At 48.6% G+C, this 20,823-nt stretch overlaps 6 protein-coding genes across 6 annotated transcripts; 1 reads left to right on the top strand and 5 right to left on the bottom strand.

The window, feature by feature from the left end:
- Positions 1 to 592: 592 nt before the first annotated feature.
- Positions 593 to 2,233, bottom strand: TRUGW13939_02285 (uncharacterized protein; the record flags this gene model as incomplete). Its single annotated transcript, XM_035485479.1, has 2 exons — positions 593 to 1,287; positions 1,339 to 2,233. The coding sequence occupies 2 exons, from the start codon at positions 2,231 to 2,233 to the stop codon at positions 593 to 595; spliced, it is 1,590 nt and encodes a 529-aa protein (XP_035341372.1).
- A 1,872-nt stretch (positions 2,234 to 4,105) lies between these two features.
- TRUGW13939_02284 (uncharacterized protein) lies at positions 4,106 to 7,861 on the bottom strand (the record flags this gene model as incomplete). The annotated part of the gene is made up of 4 exons (XM_035485478.1): positions 4,106 to 5,667; positions 5,722 to 5,884; positions 7,209 to 7,260; positions 7,626 to 7,861. The coding sequence occupies 4 exons, from the start codon at positions 7,859 to 7,861 to the stop codon at positions 4,106 to 4,108; spliced, it is 2,013 nt and encodes a 670-aa protein (XP_035341371.1).
- A 1,264-nt stretch (positions 7,862 to 9,125) lies between these two features.
- TRUGW13939_02283 (uncharacterized protein) lies at positions 9,126 to 11,530 on the bottom strand (the record flags this gene model as incomplete). Its single annotated transcript, XM_035485477.1, has 4 exons — positions 9,126 to 9,525; positions 9,591 to 10,435; positions 10,493 to 11,089; positions 11,150 to 11,530. The coding sequence occupies 4 exons, from the start codon at positions 11,528 to 11,530 to the stop codon at positions 9,126 to 9,128; spliced, it is 2,223 nt and encodes a 740-aa protein (XP_035341370.1).
- Positions 11,531 to 13,480: 1,950 nt separating this feature from the next.
- Positions 13,481 to 15,073, top strand: TRUGW13939_02282 (uncharacterized protein; the record flags this gene model as incomplete). The annotated part of the gene is made up of 2 exons (XM_035485476.1): positions 13,481 to 13,856; positions 13,923 to 15,073. 2 exons carry the CDS (start codon positions 13,481 to 13,483, stop codon positions 15,071 to 15,073), a joined length of 1,527 nt encoding a protein of 508 aa, XP_035341369.1.
- A 590-nt stretch (positions 15,074 to 15,663) lies between these two features.
- On the bottom strand, positions 15,664 to 17,058 carry TRUGW13939_02281 (uncharacterized protein; the record flags this gene model as incomplete). The annotated part of the gene is made up of 2 exons (XM_035485475.1): positions 15,664 to 15,755; positions 15,810 to 17,058. 2 exons carry the CDS (start codon positions 17,056 to 17,058, stop codon positions 15,664 to 15,666), a joined length of 1,341 nt encoding a protein of 446 aa, XP_035341368.1.
- A 1,232-nt stretch (positions 17,059 to 18,290) lies between these two features.
- Positions 18,291 to 19,996, bottom strand: TRUGW13939_02280 (uncharacterized protein; the record flags this gene model as incomplete). Its single annotated transcript, XM_035485474.1, has 3 exons — positions 18,291 to 19,481; positions 19,535 to 19,775; positions 19,854 to 19,996. 3 exons carry the CDS (start codon positions 19,994 to 19,996, stop codon positions 18,291 to 18,293), a joined length of 1,575 nt encoding a protein of 524 aa, XP_035341367.1.
- Between the last annotated feature and the right edge of the window lie 827 nt (positions 19,997 to 20,823).

The following is a 20,823-nucleotide window of genomic DNA, read 5'->3' as shown; positions in this document are numbered from 1 at the left end:
ACATACAGGGCTACTTTTTTATCGTTCTTGTTGTTTTCTTTGCTCTATCTGGTTGGTTCTTTTTTTTTTTTAACGGCGTTTGGAGAATGTGGATAGGTATCAGTCAGTCAGTCATCAATTAATGTTATTCATTCATTCAGATGTTGTCAACTGTTTCTTTAAAAAATAGAAGAGTTCAATATTACGTTCAATAATACCTACCAGGCTTACATAGCATATTCAACGTTGACAGTGGTATATCCCACTTGGATTATCCATACGAAATCAAGGAAAACAAGTAATATAAACAATCATTACAAATGATATTATGTGTAGGAACTATCCAAATCAAATCAATGTGCACTTTCGAACCAAACAGGCAAAGCTAACCAACATAAAAAGTAAATAAATCCAAAGCGCTGCTAGTCATCACAGCCAAGAGAGAGAGAGAGAAAGGTTAAAATAAATACATTGAATCGGGTTTTGGGAGAAGACAAAAACAACCACAAACTTTCTTTTTGTCAAGTTTCCTTGCTAAAAAAAAACGGGAGCTCTAAAATACAGGAAAAGGTTGTGGTTGTGTAGATTCTAATATAAAAAAAATTTGACATGTTTACAGCAAGATCATACCAGCGCCAGTGAAGACGGCAGCGGCGACGTAGGCACCCAACTGCCAGGCACCAACAGAGATGGTGCTGGGAGAGTTGATTGGCATGCCGAGACCGCTGGAGGTGGCGGCAGCGCCGGAGCCGGAGCCGGAGCTACCGCTGGGAGAAGAAGTGACAACACCAGTGCCGCTGGCAGCTTCCTGAAGCAGGGACGAGCAAGTGCCAGAGGGGCTCGAGGAAGTAGTGGTGGTGGCAGCACCCTTGAAGTCGCAAGCCTTCGCCTTGTTCTCGTCAGACTGAGAGTTGTAGTAGTCGTTCAGGGCAAAGGAAAGCTTCTGCTTTTCGCTGCACATGCTGTAGGCGCCATAAGTACCCTCGGTGGAGTTGCCAGTGACACCGTCAAGAACGCCGTACTGTCCGAGCTGGCCGTACAGATCACCGTAGCTCTTGGTCGAGGTGGAAGAAACCAAGACACATTCCAAGGTATCCATCATGCAAGAGCAGAGCTCCTCGTTAGGGGTAGGGGGCAGCTTGGAGGAAGAGGCCCAGTTGGCGTCGACAGTGGGGCAGGCAGCAGCAGTGTTGGAAGCGCTGTACTTGGAGCTGACGGTTCCAGTAGGGTTAACGCTGACGATTTCAGTCTTGTAGTTGTTGTAGTCAGGGAGCTTGGAGATGGAGTTGCCAGACAGAGACACGAGACCTGTTCATATTAGCAATTGGACAGTAAAAAGTTCAAGATTTTGAGACGAACCAAACTTGTTATCGGCCTGGAAGTACTCAAAGACAATACCACCGTTCAAGACATTGTTCATCTTCTCACCGAACATGACAGGGATGTTCTTGAAGGTACGACCATCGGCAGGAGACCGGCATCCGTACTCGGCAAAGAAGTAAGGGACAGAGTACGAAGAAAAGTTCTTGACGATATCGCTATAACCAGAGGTCTGGAAAGTGGAAGGATCGCACCACTCGTAGACATTGTCACCGAAAAAGTCAATGGCATCAGACTGGTCACCGCAGTTGAGGTAGTCGGCGAGCTGAACACGGACCTCGGAGACATCGGCGGCAGCGTAACCAACGGGAATAGAGCGGTAGTTCTTGGCCTTGATGTAGGCCTTGGCGTCGCGCACGACGGCCTTGACGTAGGCAGCAGACGCGGTGGTGTTGGCGGAGTTGATGACCTCGTTACCGGCGAAGAAACCGAGCACGTTGGAGTACTTGTTCATGTTGTCGATGACGCCGGTGTAGCGGGAGTACAGGGCAGTGTTCCATGAGGGGTCGGCCTGGTTGATGGATTCGTTCTTGGGGGCGGACAAGTCGACGAGCACGTAGATGCCAGCGTCGGCGAAGGCGCTCATGCAGTCATCGTGGTCGGCAGCCGGGTCGACTGAGTAGACACGGATGGTGTTTGTGTTGGTTGCGGTCAAGTAGGGGATGTCACGCTTGCAGTCGGCGAGGGTTTCCAGCGGGTCGATGTAGAGGTCGCCGTTGGTCGGGGTCTGCTGGTAGGCAACACCACGCAGGTAGAACTGAGTGCCATTGTTGCTGTAGAAGAACTTGGAGCCCTTGACTTCGATAGAAGGCAGGTCAGCAGCGACGGCGCCACCGGCCAACAGGGCAGCGCCTGCGAGAGCGGAGAAAAACATGTCGAGAGGGAAAAAAGCAGCAGCGAGAGTATTGATTAAAAGTATACAACGAGAGGCTCAAGTTTTTGAAGTTAAAAAAAAAAGAATGGATGTCCAGAAGACAAAGTGATAGGAGTGAAGCAGAAAGGAAAGAGAGAGAGAGAGAGAGCGACGACGGCAGGAGCAGAGTTAAGAGTGCGTCTCGGCATCCCCTGGGCGGCCGCAGGGGCTGGACGGATCTCCAGGGAAGGAAGGCTGTGTTGTTGCATCCCGCGGCTCTTGCGGCTCTGACTGGTTGAGAGCCGCTGCTGACGGGGCTGCGGATCCACTGGGTCTAGTGGGTCGCTATGGGGTTATGTGGGGCGGCGAGCGGGCTGAGACACCATACAAGGCCATTGTTTGCACAATGGCTGGCAACTTTTGCCGCTGCATAATATGCATAACTCCGAGTCCTTTGTAATATTCCGTACGGAGTTGCTCTATATTCTTTACGGGACAGAACACACAGGAATACAATCAAGTGCTGGAGTCTGCTCGGTAGAGTCTACACAATTTGTCCCCCGACCATCCGCGTCATTATCAGCGATCTGCTCAACGGGCAGCAACTAAGCATTTGCTAGCGCTGTAGCGCTCCACTGCCTTTGTCTCAGGACAGTCCGTCTCGGAGTCTGAGAGCCAGTAGTTTCGAGTAGTCTCAGGTAGTCTCGTCAGTAGCTCATCAGACCGTGGGCACAATTTTCACAATTTTGGCCGCTGATCGCTATTCGCCCCCCGTGTTTTGTCCTTCCGAGGCTAGTGACATCAGTTGCGGTATAAATTATAAAATTGTGAGCGTCGCTGCTTTGATGGACCGCGCGGATGCGCGTCTATTATTTGTTAATCCTGTTGCTGTTCCTGCCAATCTGTCAATCTGTCAATCGGTTGGCTATCCTGATTGTGCTAGGGGATGACGGATGTTGTCCGGTTTCAGTTTCGGCATGCCGTTGTCTGAGTTGAAACTGAGGGTTGTGTATCACTAAGTTACAAGGTTGGCCTTATTCTTATATATGTTGATAGTTGCATTCTACACTTGGTGCATCAACGTGCAGATACATTCTAGGATATGACAGTCAATCAATTACCCTCGATCAATATTTGCCTAATCCGTCAAGTCAGCTGCTCGGTCGCATGTTCTCATATTCTCTACAACGGCCACACCACAACTATTATAATGTTTTTATCTTCTTATTACTTCTATATATTCAAAGAATAAATTACCATTAATCAGTCCCAATAGATCTCTCAATCTGTTGTATTGTCTCAGTTCGTCCCAGTTTCTTAGCAAGGACAAAGGACACCAAAATATTTCCTAATTAGGAAAAAACCCGTCCACGCCTCGACAACACAAACCAAACCAAACCACAAAAGGCAGAATTTTTGTTCGTTCTGCACAGCCAAGAAACCAAGAATAATCATTCTTCTAGAATAATAATGTCTCGACCAAAATACTTGGGCAGTCCATGGTTCCATTGCACTAGTATTTAGTTCGCGGGCCGCAAAAAATACCACCCCAGCCAGGTCTTACCAACATCAGACAGAGCCTTACCAACGTAAACAATTATGGAGCAGACTACATGTACCGACACTAATGTCGGTCTCAGCCCCAGTCCATCATACAGTATAGTCGATTTACGAGTGTGCAAGATTACAAGGTAATAGTATAAACATGTTAGACTGACAATCGTGACATACTTGTATTGGAAACAAAAAAAGGGAATGGCCACACAAAAAAAGTATTAGAGACAACGAATCGAAGCAAATATATTTCACAACAAAAGGAGGTTTTCAACGCCATTCGGGTCCCATTCCTGTGTCATCTCGTACAGAAACGGGCGCGGGGTTTGCAAGTGTTGCTTAGAGGGTCAACATATCAGCAAGGCCCCAGAATTGCTCAACACCGTAAGAGCCTGGGGACTTCCACTTGTCGCTGGAGTAGGAGAACTGGGCGGTGAAGGTACCGCACTCCTTGCGGATAGCGTCCATGGCAGCCTTTTGCTCAGAGGCACCGGGGATGGCAACGCCGTTGGAGTCACCAGCGGTGGGCCAGCCGGACTCACCGACAAAGACCACGTCGCTCTTGGGGCAGATCTTCTTCAGCAGAGCAACCTCCTCGGCAACGAAAGAACCGGCCTGCTCGGCGGTCACAGCACCGTTGAAGAAGGCCTGGATGTTGGAAGAGGCAAAGTCGACAACCTCACAGAAGGTTTCGCCATACTGTTGCCACTCGTTGAGAGGCTCCGAGATGGTGAAGGCACCCTCGTAACCAGCGGCCTTGATGGTAGCCTTGGCGCTGGTAACAAAGGAGGCGAGCTCAGAGGCAGTGCAGTAACTGTCCATGATAGCCTCGTTGTCGAGAACGATGAACTCAATGTTCTTCCAGCCATTGGAAGTACCCCAGCTGACAATGTCCTCAACCTGGCTGGTACCAGAGCTGATACCCTCCGAGCTGATGAAAACACCGAGAATGGCCTTCAAGCCCAACTCAATGGCCTGGCTGGCGACAGTCTCCAGCTGGTTGCAGTCAGTCGAGTAGAGACGGACGGCGTGGAAACCATTGCCCTTGATCTTCTGGAGGTCGGACTTGACCTGGCTAGCATCCAAGCAAGAACCAGAGTCGGAGTTGTAGCCAGTGTAGGTGATGGCGTAGTCGGGGACCTGTCCGAGAGAAGATCCTCCAGGGGACGAGCCACCGGTGCTGGAAGGAGAGGGAGCAACGCTGGCCGAGGTGGAGGTAGTAGAAACCGGGGGAGGAGGAGGAGCAGCAGAAGTGGTGGTCTGGACGGGAGCTGGGGGAGGAGCACTGCTGCTGGTGGGCAGGCCAGTGGCAGCCGGGCAGGTGTAGGTGAAGGAAGTCTCGGTCACAACGACGGTCTGCTCAGGCTGGGTGTAGGTACCAGTGGTGATGGTCGAAGGAGTGGGCCAGACAATGGTGGTGCTGGCGGGCACGACAGTGGTGATGGGAGCAATGGTGTAGGTACCAGGGGTTGGGCAGATGTAGGTGGTGGTCTCGATGACGTCGGTCACGGTGGTACCAGAGGGCGAGGTGGTCGCGTAGGGGCAGACAATGGTGGTGGAGGTCTCAACGACGGTGGTCACGCCACCAACGGTGTGGGTGCCGCTGGGGACAGTGGTCGAGGTGGCACCGCACACGTAGGTCTCCGAGGTGATGGTGATGGTGGTGGCCGGGATAGTCCAGGTACCAGTGCTGGGGAACACGGTGGTGGAGGGAGTTGGCAGAGCCGGGGGAGGCGGCGCGATGGAAGTTGTGGAAGTTGGGGAGGGAGGCGGAGGAGGGGGAGCCGACGACGAGGCCTCGACAGTCACAGTGGCGTAGCTGGTCGAGTGCAGAGTCGTGGTGGTGGTCGAGGTGGTGGTGGGCTCCGGGGATGGGGTAGGAGGAGCAGAGAAGGGAATGACTGGGGGTGGTTAGTTTTCCTTCTGAATGTCCCATATGCTGCTCGAGTACTCACTGGTAGGAGAGCCCCAGTAGGTGATGACACTGGTGGTGCAGCCACAGGTGCTGGCCGGAGTCTCGAGATCACGACGGTGGTGGAAAGCCTCGTGGCCGTGACGGCGGTGGTCGCTGGCCATGGCCGAGCCCATCAGGGCGGCCGCGGCGGTCAAGAGAGCGCCCTTCATTGTCAAAAGTCCAAAAGTATGATATCACAGCGATCACGGTTGACGAGAGTTGGGGGGAAGAAGAGGTCCTGACGAAAGGAATGCCCGCTGAACGAGTGAAGCGGTGGTCAAGGCAGTGGTGATGCGCAGGAGGGAAGAAGGAGGAGTCAGCGACGATACAGCAATAATAAGGGAAAAACTGGGCAGCGTTCAGGGGGGATCCTGCTAGGTCTTGCTTAGTCCTGCGTAGTCTTGCTTAGCGCTGGCTGCAATTTGTGTGCTGCGCCTGGATTCGCCCAGCCCGGCCAGTGGGGCCCGTTGCCGCCAGTCAGGGCGCGTGTTTACGGCGGGGCCAGGCACCTGGCGCTGGTCATTGGCCGATGCCTAAAATAGCCTTTCCGCTGAGGATCCAAATTTGTCTTGAATCGCCCGCCATCAATTGTCCACGACCGACACGACTGCGATGACTTGTGCCTTGTGCCTTGTGCCTTGTGCCTTGTGACTTGTAGGGCGGACACCAGTCTTTGCCAGCACATAGTTACATACCATGCTGTCACGGCTTACTACGAGTCCTCGTCGGAGTCGGCCTCGATTGGTCCACGCCGGGTCTCGGCGCCCCCACTCCGCGTGCAGCCCGTTCCTGGCGCTAGGCCGCTTCAGGCTATTTGGCCCAGCTTTTAATTTCCGCCTTTTCTGTCGACTTGGCGCCGTTGGCCAATCAGATCTCTAGCAACCGGCCCCAGCATTGTCTCGCTTGCTCCCGGCTGCTGAGGTCATCACTTCTTCACCGTTGATACCATGTCTTTGTTTGTGCTTCTTTACTCTGCAGACAAATCATGAAGTCCTTTGTGTGTCTTCTCTCTCTCTCTCTCTCTCTCTTCTACGTATCCCAACAAACGCTCTACCCAACATCAACAGGCCCAATAATGGTCCCCAGTGCGGCACGCGCCACACCGTCGATCCCCCCGCCAGCCCGTTTAAGACTAGTATGCACTATGCACTATTTTGCGGGTTTAACTTTAGGGCCTTTAGGCGACGACCGAGAGGCTAGAGCCTTGGGTTTGCGTATAGTTTCTGCCACTGCAGCCCTCACGTCGGCAGCCCCGGCCCTAATTGGCCACCCCAGTACGCGCCCCCTTTCTTCCTCGTCCATGACTCCATACTACTACTGTTACTCCATATACCGTACTAATTAGTTTCACTATTAGTCTCCGTCTACCAAAATACTGTTCTGGAGGCCGAGGCTGAGCACAGTTTTCGACTGCCGATCTTGTGTTCTGGACGCGTGTTTCAGTCTGGCCATCGATCCATGCGCGGATCAACTGCTATTAGTACGTACACTTGTAACTTTGCCAGCAACTTTATCTTCGAAAAGTTCGCTACTCATGCGACTATTAGATATTAACTATGCAGCTACAACGGCCAACGCGTCAACGTGCCTACTGACAGGACGAATTATGAAACAACGTTATGATAGCCCTTACCGCCGGTTAGGGTTATTCCTGGATAACCCTTACCGCCGGCGTACGTACAATTCAACCCTGACACGGTGAATCAACTGTCGGCATTCACATAACAGAAACTCCCAAGACAAACATCTGCACCCTGGCCTAAATATATGTACAACTGGCACCCCAAACACCAACTCCAACTCCAAACGCCGGGGATTTCAAAGACTATCCCTCATCAGCACATCCATATCTTTTACATATGAAGAGGGAAAAAAACCCACATTGATAATTATGTGGAATATCACTTCCCAAACCACCACGCCCAAAACCCCTCCGCCTTTTTCTGCTCCGGCGCCTCAACAACCTGTCGCTTTGCCCACCCTTCTTCGACATTGTAATGCTTGACATCCTGCAATCCAGAAAACAATCCTCGGCCGGCGGCGCTGCGGCGCGTGCCCTGGTTTGCGGGCGTTGGGCGGACCCAGTGGTTGACTGTGTAATTGGCCATGGAGTCGTATTGGGGGGTGTTGTTTGTAGTCATTTTTTTTTTCCCTGAGAATTTGATTGGTAAACTGGTGAAGTAGAGATTGATGGCTGTGATGAGCTGGTATATGAAAAAGTATCCCAGGTGTTAACAGTGCAGCCATATTTATATGCCAGTTTTCCCTTCTATCTAACACTATACAGCTCCCATCACACCACCCGGCGTTTCCTCGATAACCCGTGTCAACAGGCAAGATGATATCGCATGACGCCCGTGACATGTCCGAACCGCGTAGTCTGACCAACACCAACTACTCACTAAAAATATTAACAGTTCTATATACTTGAATGTTATTTTTGGGTGTTTTCAGATTAGAATCTAGATCTTCCCGAGACAATATAAACTTGGTATGCAGCATTCCGCATCCTAGCCGGCCACGCGAAAGCCCCAGCTACATACCGCTTTTGGTGGAATATCGAGTCTAAATGTTATTTGAACGTCGTGAATTTGTTCCTGTTGAAATAAAAAAAATTTTGATGTTTTTTTGGGTCAAAACCAACATCGGAATATTGATGTGTTGTATGGTAGGTCAGGTGATGCTGGAGCTCGGCGCCGACGAACTCCGTGATACGGTCTATACCCGTTGACATTAAATTATGTGGCAATGAATACCAAAACCCGGAAAATTCCGGTAGTATTGGTTCTATTACTAAATTCTGTCCGGATATTTCAAGCTGTGTTGCCCATTATTCAATATTGATATCAATGTGTAGTTATATATTATATACATGCATAATTGATATACATCAATTGATTATATATACATACATGTATATATTGGTGCAACATTGAAATAATTAAAGCGCCAAAGCATCAATTGATACACGTATATCTTATTCTGATTTGAAGATTTGGTAGATTATTGTAATGCAGTGGTGGATTGTACCGTGTATTTTATGATTTTAATTACATGTACGCGGCTTCATAAAGGAGCTGTATCTTGTTCATTAATCTGTACATCGTTTATAGAGTGAGGTCAGGATGTGATTGATACCAGTTCACATTGATGCAGGTATTCCAGATAAAATCTTCCAGATTTCATGGTAAACCTTTCCCATCTAACTAGGTTACATTTAATTATGTGTGTATATGTATAAAAGGATATACACCCTCGTATGCAATCCTAGTCTAGTGTACGAGCAGTTCTAATGATCTAACTATATCATCTTCTTGGTTTATTGCATCACATTTCGTCTTTATCTTATTCAGATCTCGAATCAAACAGAACCCTAATTAGCCCCCCACCCCCCCCCCGCCATAACTAAAGCAGAATATTTCTGCCAATCTCAAGATCTTTCACCTGCTTTTTCAACTGGCGACGCTTCCTCTGCACGGAAGCTTCCTCTCCGACAAGGTTTTCTAATTGCTCACTTGACAAATTGTAGACCCAAGAGGGCGAGAACAATTTCATTGGAGCTGTTGGTCCTGTTACCAAGTAGAAGTCCGCGGCTTGCATGCAGATATTGTCAATAAACCTCTTTTTAGCCACCTTGTAGTATGATTTCAATATATCATGGATGTCTTGCACAGTCTGTTGCAAGTTATTCATGTGGTGAGTTTGGGCGATATCAGAAACTCGGACCCAGTCCACTTTGGTGTTATCGGCTAGTGTCACAGAATGTTGAGAGTTCTTTACTGCAGACGAGATGCGCTCCTGGCGACTAAAATAAACGTTAGCTGGTCACAGCTGGAAAAAAAAACGAAGAAGAAGTGGATTTGTTCTAACCATTTTTGTAAATTACTATTCAGGTAATGGTTCTGCGTCATGGGTGTTCCTTCTCTTTCAATTTGAAGAAGAAATTCCGTCGTCGACAAGGCTTGTCGGTATTTGTCCATAAGATCGTCCAACAAGAACGACAAGATGTTTTGCCTCATTCTCGGATCTCCGCAGGATATTTTTAATGCCTTACTCGTAAATGTGTGAACCATGGATATGATATCGCAAATATAGCCCTCGGCCAGGGATGGCCATTTTGCGGATTGTTTCTTCAGTACACTGGAAAGTATAGACGAATTGAACGTTCCTATCTCAAACCCACGAGACTCCCGATAGATATTCTCAATCCAAACGAGAATGCCTTGTGACTGGCAGTTCTTGATTGGGACACAGTCATGTAGAATATCCTCAATATCGGGGCAACTATTTAATTTTCTGCTGGGGACAAAATTGCGCTCTTGTCCTTGTTGTTCATCATCATCATCATCATCTGTGTCACCGACATGAGCGCCAACAGAGCTTGCTGGTGAAGCCACTCCCGAGTCTCGTGGAGCGTTTAAATCATCGTCATGACTATGTGACATAAAGCCATAAACATGACCCACAGTGGAAAAGTCGTCAGAAAACTGTGCATTGCGATTAGCAACCAAAGTTGCCAGTCGTAAACCTGGTTCTTCGTCAAAGGCATCTTGTGATCCGTAGTTTGTATGAAGAGCATTCTCGGTGATACGCTGAAATTTGGACACAATTTCGAGCAAGAATTTGCTCTGTTGCTCAGTGAATTCACGCTCTTCTCCCAGGCTTTCAAGAACTTTTTTGCATTTTTTGAGACGTCTTGAGACTTCAGACCGCACCTAATACCAGTTTTTACGGATCAAACTTCGTACCACAATACTTGAGGAGGCACTTACCGATGGAAACGCTCGTCGCACATTCGCAGCCAAAAGTGCTTGTAATCGTGTTCTCAGAGCCTCGATACCGTAATTATCGCTTGAGAGGCGGTTCCAAGGAGGCGAACGGAAGAATAAATCTTCTTCATGATTACGACTGATTGATAGGTCCTGGAGGTCCTTCTGACCAAGATTTTTAACTACCACCCAGCCTAATTCTTGCGATTCTTGCTTCCCTTCGACAAGTTCAATAATCTTATCTTCCGCCCCTTTGTCAACAAGGTCGGGCTTTGTAAGAATTCGTAGTGTCCTCATTCCATCGGGATCCAACTCTCTGGCAATCTCTATGATCTCTTGCGTTGCAATATCCACATTGGCTGGAACAACAGCAAGTATAATAGACCGAGGATTCCTCATGTAATTGAGCACCATATCTCTCACAAGAGTGATGTCCGACTTTGAAGTTAATCCGGGTGTTGTAGTCTTGAAAATTCCAGGAACATCGATGACGCTAAGATGATTTTCATCGGGTCCATGAATTTCTAACCGAAGAACGTCAGAGGAAAACGTGGGCAAGTTGTCTCCCACCGAGTTTGATAGGCCCATAACTACGTGGACCTTGGACAAAAAGCAAATTAATATTGCGCTCTTGGTTCTGTTTGGAAGGACGAAACCCACCTCAGCCATCATTTTCTCAAACTCGCTGTCGTTGAGTGTCTCGATGTCTGATATACTCCAACCAGATTTTTCCTTCTCATCGTCGTGGGTCGTTGAAATGATCGAGCCAGAGATTTTCCTTGTTTTCAATTTACGGTCCCTACGAAATATGATCTGAGTCGCGAATCGGGTACACAGGCCACTATTTCGAGGAAATTTCAAGTTCGTCAAACCTTCCAAGACAGAGCTCTTCCCGCTGGATTGATCCCCAACGACGACCAATTGCGGTAAGTTGATGTATTCGCCCACATTGCAGGCGAATAATTGGTCAATTTTCTCGAGCAAAGAGGAGTCGGCGAGCATCGTGCTGGCCTCAGCAGGGGCTTTCTGTATGACTGTCATGTTTGATGGTGGGAATCTCACGGGCGAATCCGGATTGATATAGCTAAGGATGATGTAACATTTCTTGATACCCAATATGCAAGAAAACCTCTCTCCCTTTACTTCATATTCCATTCTTCGTTGGAATTCGGGATGCAACGTCGCACCGCCCTCGCATGGAAGCGACCACCCCTAGCTGCCTGGACATTTTCACCACTTTATAAGTATTTTGCACAAAATAATACAAAAAGTGAATGAGGTTGAGGTTGCGCAGAAAGTAATGGGCGGCTCACAGGCAAAGGCATGTGCGTTATCTGCACCGGTTCAACTACCCTGTGATACCACATAGCCCATACACATGATTTGGCTGACTTTCTAGCAGTCAAGCCTTACATGGTGTACTTTAGGAGTTGCACTATGGATATAACGTCGTACCTCTTGACTGTAAGGGGAAACAATTGAAGTAACTCAGAGAAACCTGATCGCCCTGCTTGCTCGCTGCTGCTCCGTCCGACTCGAGTGTCTCTGTATATATAAAGAACGATAGGTTTGAGGAAAAGAACAAAAAAACCCGCGACTGGGAATGAACCAATTTCCTGCCCTCCCGAAGGAACTCCATGAGTGACAAGTCCCAAGGAGCTGGCTAACCAGGATACCCATTGCACCAGCACGGATTATGGAAACAGCCAAGAGGGTAGAGTATGTATTATATGAATATACAAAAGGGAAATCATTTTCCCCGGGAATAGATATCCTGAACTACAATAGTACCAGGCATTCAATTGATGCTACTATTACATCATATTGGATTGGCCATCTAACAAAGATACCATGTTGCTAACATCTGGCCATCTGTTGCTGAAAATAGTCCCAGGTAGACTGATTGTTGAGCGGCGAGGAAGACACTGTACTCCCTTGAAAAAATCCCCGTTTCATTTGCAGGCATTCGTCGAGTATGACTGTGTCCAAGAGGGAACAGAACTCTGATAGCTCATAAGACGGGTTGTTCCTTTGGCGAATGAGTTAATCTTTTCGTCAAAATTTATTATTGACTTATGCCAATTACTCAAAAAATGATAGGAGACGTCTTGGTTCATAGCCCTAAAACTTTTCTATTAGAGAAAAAACAGTATATGATTTACTGAGTCGTCGTAGTTAGTAATCGACTAGCTTCTTCTACCTACAGTGAGACCTGCGAGCCTGCAAGCACCTAAGCTCCCTAACACCATCCCTAATCGACTCTGATTCTTTTATTGCTTCTGATTGGTTTACTTCACGTGCACAGTCATGCTTGTAGTTTTCTATTTTGGCACTACATCTAACAAATAGCCCCCGTTCATATCATTGATGAAATAGTATCAAGGAGAGAATCATTGAATACACTTACTAATAAGCAAGGTGTAATAATATTAAGAGAATACGGATAATAACTACAAACATCTAGGACTAAAGCAGCAAAATAGCACAAGCAATTGATAGTATGAGGTAATTGATGATCTTAGGTGACGTCAAAATAGAAACCAAAATTTATGGTAAAAGCGGTGTGTAGGTATAATTAAGTACATATGTAATCTGTGCCTTGTCTAAATAAACACTTTTAGAATAACTTAAACAAGTAATTTAATTATTTTAGATAAAATAATTATATTTCAAGTATATATTGACTGAGGTAGCGCGCCCTGATATCCACCCGAATATGCTCTTACTTCCTAATGTGTATCTTAAACTCTTAGTTTTCCTCTTGAATTTATCACATCGACTCTTTCTTTTCTCAGCTATTAAGTGCACGCACTTGCAAAGCAGGTTGCTGCCTCGTGACCAGTCAATGACTAAGCCTAATCGGGAAAGCCATAGAAGGATTGACTGTTGACAATCCTATTCTGCCACACAAACTTTTTCCCCTATTCCAGAAATATTCTCCAAGCCTGCGCTCCCTCTGCTGGCAGCTTGGAGTCTTCTACACAACCCACCATGTCTGGGCCATACAGTCACCCTGTGGTCTTTGCGTTCGCCAATAACCTCCCAAGGCCTTTTCCAATCGACTGCACCGTTGGTGGTGAGACTTGGTCCGCGGTCAGAAAGAGGATAGCAAAACTCTTCGAATCAACCTTCAGGGAGGAGCTCTCTTGGGATTTCTATCGCCCGGGCAGGAAGATAAATAGAACACAGCCCTTTTATCCAACCAACGTGGATCATGATATTGATTTTGCTTTTGCGGAGACCATACATCCATCAGATTTAGCATCCGCGGACTCAGGCCTCCAGATAGTAATTGTTATCAACAGTTTAGTTAACCCGGTGTCTCAAATGACCATGAAGAAAACCGTGTCTCTCGAATTTCCTACAGGTATGTTTATCAGCCCGTTTGTTTAATTTAGCGGTACCAATACTAATATTTTCGGAAAAAAATCAGGTTTGCCATATGTGCCTCCAAAACCAGGAAGACTTGTTAATTCTGTCGGCGTATCTTGGGATTACCAGGCTTCCGATAATCTTGTTAAACATTTGCGCAAGAGTGTTGGAGAACATTACCACTGGTTCTCCAACGGCTACATAGACAAGTGGACCATGCCTCTATACCTATTTCTGTCGGGGGCAGGAACTGGAAAATCACGGAATTCGGTAGAACTACACAACACAATTCTCAAGTGCTTCGATGGGACTTATGGTGACCACCGCAACCAGCAATTAGCGCAGATATTGAAAGATCCATTGGTATTTCATGTCACGCTAGAGAATGGCCAATCCCCTCAAACCCTGGAAGATAATCCAATGGGTCTCATTGGATACAGAATGCTGCATCAACTCATAGGCGGCGAGAGAGGTCTATCGGAGTTGATCGCTGAATGGAAACCCCCCGACCCCGAGGTCATACTGAGAGCTGTCGAACGTTGGAATGCTAATCAGCACGGAGGAGAACCAAGAGCCGTTTTCCTCGTGGTCGACGGCCTCAAGGTAATATCTACTAGATATGGGAAATCAGCATTGACCGATGTCTTGCTCCAATTAGGAGGTCTGGCATGTCGGGAAAACAGCTTCAGAATTGTATGTGCCACCTCAAGAATTTCTGGGCCAATCTACAAAATTCGGGGAAGGTTCAATAGAAAAACAGTTGTTCTCCCTTGTTCCCTGATTAAGACACCCACAATTCAAGGGGTTGAAGTTTTTCGAACTGCGATTTCCAAGTTCGCCAGGCATTGCGGTGGCCACGGCCGGGCGTTGGAATGCATGTCCCATGTGTTTCAGACTTATCCCCAGGATGACTCCGGTCCTGAAATCACAAATAAAGGTTTGAAATACATTATGGACGCTTATCGCGGCGTCATACCTTCTGAGGGAGGGGAAGAAATCTTCATGGCCGCTACGGCCAATCGCCTTTTACACAAGTACAAGCCGATTCCCGGGACTGAAATCACTCCTGACGAATTGTGCGAAAGGGGCCTGGTGACCTTTGAGTCTGATTACTTGTCCGGATACCTCGATAAAGGATATTTGAGGGTTTCGTACATCTGGGTTCTGATATTTGCTCGACTGTACAGAGACAGTTTTGAAGAAATTTGCTAATCACATTTTATGGTCTACAGGAGGGAGACCGGATGGTGTTTTGTTCTCAGCATATTAGCTGCTAACTAAAAAGCCTTCGGCTGTTTGGTCAGTCCTTATTATCCAACGATTGTCGGCGTCCCTCTGTATATTTTTATTTTCTGGCGCGTTTAGCGTATACTTTAGACAAAACAAAAAGTGCTAATCTACAAAATAAAATAAGAACCCAATAAAAATATATATACTGTAAAACGTATTCTAGAACCAAGCTAGATATCTGGTGACTACCAGTAGACTGTAGTGAAGATATTAATCAATAATATCGATAATTGGCTACCCGCGTGCCCTGCTTGGACGACCCGTAAGGGAGGGATATGAAATCGTCATCACTTATAGCGACATAGTATAATCTGACCTTTCACAGACGGTAGCGAGTATTCGCCATACCGCAATTGCTCGGATTGCTGTCAGAGACTCAAGAGTCCTGTCGGACACGTCATACGGATGGGCTCACTATGACTAGCCAGTCGAACTGCAAGGAGGCTGATCCACACTTAGCTGATCGACCTGGTGATTGGATATTTCGTATATGCTCGGCGTGCAGAGCTCACTCAAGACTCGACCGACCGAAAGAATTCCTGCTCGACATCGCGTTTTCTAAAACCTGGACTTCGCCCTAAACACACCGCTTTCGACATAATTCCTATCACGACATGGGTCAGGAACAGTTCAAAAGACAAGAAAAAAAAACACTCACGGTCAAGAAATTGGTCAACATTCAGAACAGCCGGGACATTTCCCTGCATAAACTCGGCGTACGTGGTGTGGCCTTCGAGGTACACGCCCATCCCGCGCAAATGGCCCTCGATATCTAGACAATCAAACCAGTCGCCGTCGTCCATACCCAAAGCATGCACAATGGCCTCGACGCTCTTATCCGGTCCCTGGTGCTGGATATGAGCTATGTGCGTTGGCCAGGGCCCGTTGGTGACCGGCTGCACCAGCTGGTTCCAGGTCCGCGGGTAGTGAGTGCCAGCGCCTCCGACGGAAAAATACGGCGTGGCCGGATCATCAACCTCCCATCCCAAAGCCGACTCTCGGAATTTCTCGGTCAGGTGTCTTTTGTTCCAGATGCGGAATACTAGTTTGAAGATTCGCGCCTTTTTGGCGGGATGGACGCGGTCGCTGATGAGCACGCGGTAGGCGCTTTCGACGCATTTGCGTTGTAGACGGCGTGAAAATGTTGTCTCCTGGTAGCTGTATGAGGTCGGTGGAGTAAGATACGTCGGCGTAGGGAGCTGGGGAATGTTGTTATTTGGCACAGGCACGCCGCTCGTGTTTGTCGCCAGCGTGACCTGTGGCTCATACGGTGGCATGGTCTGCGGGTAAAACAGCAGATTGGAACTGGTCATGTTAAAAGCTGCTGTTGTTGTATCATCTTCCACCTTGGGCACCACGAAGCCTGCTTCCTGGCACGGCGAGCTCGAGCCTGCGTAGGTGGATGGAGGTAGCAGCATGCCTAGATTATCTTGACTGCTAGAAGTTGTTGTGGACAGCGCCTGAGCCGGCAACGGCGGCGGCGACTCCGAGCTTTTCTGGTCTGAATCGTTCTCTGACAACGAAGACAGCTGCGCCAGCGCCTGGAACTTGCCAGTCGTCTCCTCCAAATTTTGTGCTAGATCCGGCCACAGCGGGAGGAAGCCGGAAGTCGTGAGCATCGAGCTCAGACTGTTATACGCAGTCCCCAAGTCCGTGACAGCGTCGCCTATTTCCGACAGTCGTTTGTGCGTTGTCGATAGCTCGTTCTGCTTGCGCTGCCGGTAGGCTCTCTGTGCCAGACGCATTTGCGTGCGGCGACGCTCCTTTCCCGGCGGGACCCGGTTGATGACAGACGACTCGTCGGGCGGATTGGTACTGGAATTTTCGGAAGGAGACGAATCTCGTCGTCGCCGCTTGTTGTTCTTCTGGCCTTCTGATGATGATGGTGTGTCTGCAAAAACGGCCATGTTTGCCGTCTGGCCTGGTCGCGCTGGCCTAGTGGGCTTTTGCGTGGAAACCCCCTGCTGCTTCACAGTCTTCGAATGAGATGCACTGTTGATGTTGTTGTTGATGTTGTTGCTGCTGCTCCCACCACCCCCGCCAAACGCATATTGATAATTCTCCAAAACACTCGCATCAAAGCCCAACGAATTCTGCTGCGACAGTTGCTGTTGCTGTTGCTGCTGCTGGTGCTGCTGGAAATCAACCGGGTGGCCATTTGCCAAATGGCGCGACAGAAGAAGCCTGCTGCCCCGTAGACCGTTGCCGTCGTAGATTTGGTTGTTGGCGTTATCGTCGCCGTCGTCGTCGTTGGTGCTGCGGAGAAGCATGCTGAGAGGATGGTATTGGGCCAGCGGGCGGTCCCTGGCACAGGCATGCACGGTTACCATTTTCTCATTGGATGTTATTTATTTTTTTCTCGCGTAAGAATATCAGGAAAAGTTGATAGTGATAGATTGATGGTGGAGGTGCAGAGAGGATGGGGGTCGCATGGTTGGCGATGCGGCGTTTGTTGTAACCAACTTGTGCAGAGACAGCGACAGCGACAGATAAAGAGGCGCACTAGTTTGCCTAGTGACTCAGGACTGGGGCCTAGGCCCCCGCGGAGAACTAGACTTCCTCAGTATCGATCGATCGATGGCTCGGTTTATGCTTTGCACCACGTATCTAGTATTGCAGAGAATAATTACTGGCGAGCTGCTTTAGTGCTTGTTCTTATAACATGTTGACTATGTTTCGTTACCAACCAACTACGTACCTATAGAGACATCAAAAATGTACGCACTCGCTAGCCCCATGGTGATTTGGCCCCAACGCTATAGATCTACTGTCAGACACTGTCCTTTCTGTCTGTACATGTCGAAAAACTCAATCATCAGAAGCGATGCCACCCCCCAACTCATGCAAGTATGACCCACGGTTCATGCTTTGCACTCGGAGAACTGTCGGGCCTAGCGTGCGTTGATTGGCTGGCCAGGGGCCAAGTATATCATTTGCTGTATTGGGATGACTACGCTTGACCGGATGCGGCCGATTTAGATCTTACTGTTAATTAGAGTTCAATTCGTGTATTGTGTGAAGAGTCAACCTCAATACCATGACATGCAGAGGAAAAAGACGAAGAAGAAAGAAAAAAGTCTATTATCACCAACTCGCTAGGTACCCATATCAGATACCAACCAACCTACCCATGTAGTGGCTACTCCCAAGAGTCAAGCTTCATAGTACCCTTCTCAACCATGTTCTGATGCATCTTAAACACCTTGAAGAGCATGTGGGGCTCATGGGCCATACCCTTTTTCAAACACTCAAACTCGGCCCGGTCGTAGTAGTCTTGCAAGATGGGCTTGTAGTCTGGATGCACACACTTGTCGATGATGACGCGCGCGCGCTCGCGAGGACACAGACCCCGGACATCAGCCAGGCCTTGCTCTGTCACCACGACGTCGAGATCGTGCTCGGTCTGGTCGACGTGGGTGCACATGGGCACGATACAGCTGATGCCCGTTGGATCGGTCTTGGTCGGCCGTGTGCTGGGAGTGTGCATGATGCTGTACTTGGCATTGCGCAGGAAATCTGCCGAGCCACCGAGTCCGTTGAGCATGCGAGACCCCATCACGCAAGTGCTGTTGGCGTGCGCATAAATGTCGACTTCGACGGGGGTGTTCATGCCAATCACTCCCAGTCTACGGATAATCTCGGGCGAGTTGGATACCTGCTGTGAACGGAGAAGCAGCTTCGGGGAGTAGTGCTCCCATCCATCGTAGAAGCGCTTGAATCCATCTGGCGAGAAGCGGATCGACGTGGCCGTGGCAAAGTCTAGATGGCCGCTGTCAAACAGATCGAGGAAGGAATCCTGCAGAACCTCAGTCCACACCTTGAGGTTGCGGAAGTTCGCTCCATGGCTCAGTCCTCCAATCACCGCGTTGGCGATGTTGCCAATGCCCGACTGGATCGGGAGGAGACTCTCCGGCAGCCGGCCCATCTTGACCTCGTGCTGCAAGAACTCGATCAAGTTGCCTGCAATGGCACGCGAGCTCTCGTCTTCTGGCGCATTGGGCTGGGTTGCGTCGGGATAGTCCGACTCGACAATAGCCACCACCTTTTCCGGGTCGACGGGGATATGGGGAGTGCCGATGCGATCTTCGGGGGAAAGGATCAGGTAGGGCTTCCGCCGGGGAGGCTTGTCTGAAAGGCTAATATCGTGTAGACCTTCAAACGAAGGCGTGGCGGTGTTGACTTCGATGATGATCTTGTCGGCCATCTGGACCAGCTCGGGTGATGCTCCGACAGAGGCTCCTGGAATAATACCACCATCTTCAGTGATGGCAGTCGCCTCGATGACGGTCACGTCCAGCCTGTTGTGCGGTCGCTCTCTTGTGTACCATCCCTACACAATTAGTACCCCCCCCCTCAGAGCAAAACAAAACTTGGCAAACTCACATAGACCAGATCCGACGGAAACATGCTGAGATGCTTATCAAAGAACTTGATATTGCCATTGTTGATCCCCTTGGCGATGTCCTTGCCAACCTGGTGCGGGCTGCGACGCTCAATCATGTTCAACCGAGCCCATCGATTCTCCGTCTCTGCGCCAGACGAAGCACCGACAAACAGCGAGTACTTTAACTGTCCCTGCAGGTTGTTCTTTTCCACGTGGTCGGCTAGGGCTGTAGGAACCATTCTAGACACAGACGAACAAAACGTTAGCTCTCTTCTCCTTTCAAGCATGCAAACGCCGAAGAGTAGGTAAAATGCTTACTTTGGGTATCCCACACCCGTAAAGCCCGACCAGCCGATGTACGAGCCATGAGGAAACAGCTCGATGAGGTCTTCAGGCTTGGCCAGTTTGCTCAGGTACGACGGCCGGCGAATGCGGCTCTTCAACAAGGCCGACGCAGCCATTTTGGACCAATTGTCAGAGATGCAAAGACAGGGGTGAGAAAGAGGAAGAAGCAGGTCGCAGTCCTTGATGTTGGAGCCTGTCGAAACCGGTGAGGAGAGGAAAAAGGAAAGAAGAAGAAAGAAGTCGGAAGGGGAGGAAGGAAGAAAGAAAGTCGCCAGTTCGGCCCCTCACCTGCGAGACCCTATTTGTCCGGCAATAATCGTCAAGTGGGGAACTCTTCTTGCTATTTTCTTTTTTCTTTATTCCCCCGTTTACGACGGCGAACAATTACAGACTAGGACCAGATAAGGAGCCGGCAAACGACAGAAGAACCGTTGGCATTCTCCGTGCCCAATTGATCAGGACAATGGTGACACTGAGAAGACGCAAAGCAGAATGATATCTCACCGGATTCCTGGACTGTGCCAGTCAATGATGAATTTGGATTGGCCTTCCACACCACCGTGACGTCAGATATAGAAAAAACAAACGCCGCTTTTGACAGCTATCTACAGAGGCAATTGCACTCTTTTTTTTCTCTTTCAAATAAATATATACACGTTCTTCACACTTTCCTCTCAATCATAAAGGCTTTTACCACACCTAGGACCACACCAATGATTGACGTATAAAAAAGATTTCCTGCAATCGATGACGATCTCGGCGCGGCGCCCCACAGAAGCTTTGGCCGCAGTCGGCTACTCGGCGGCTACTTGTTCGGCCGGGCGGATCTACGTTTATATAAAAAATATATGTTAATATTATTTAGATATATCAAGTATTTCATTAGTAAAAAGTAAATATTATTTCTAGATTAAAAGTATCTTATATTTAAAAATCTATATAA

The sequence above is a fragment of the Talaromyces rugulosus genome, chromosome I (assembly GCF_013368755.1).
Source record: "Talaromyces rugulosus chromosome I, complete sequence".
NCBI lineage: Eukaryota > Fungi > Ascomycota > Eurotiomycetes > Eurotiales > Trichocomaceae > Talaromyces > Talaromyces rugulosus.
This window is presented reverse-complemented; position numbering and strand designations above follow the sequence as displayed.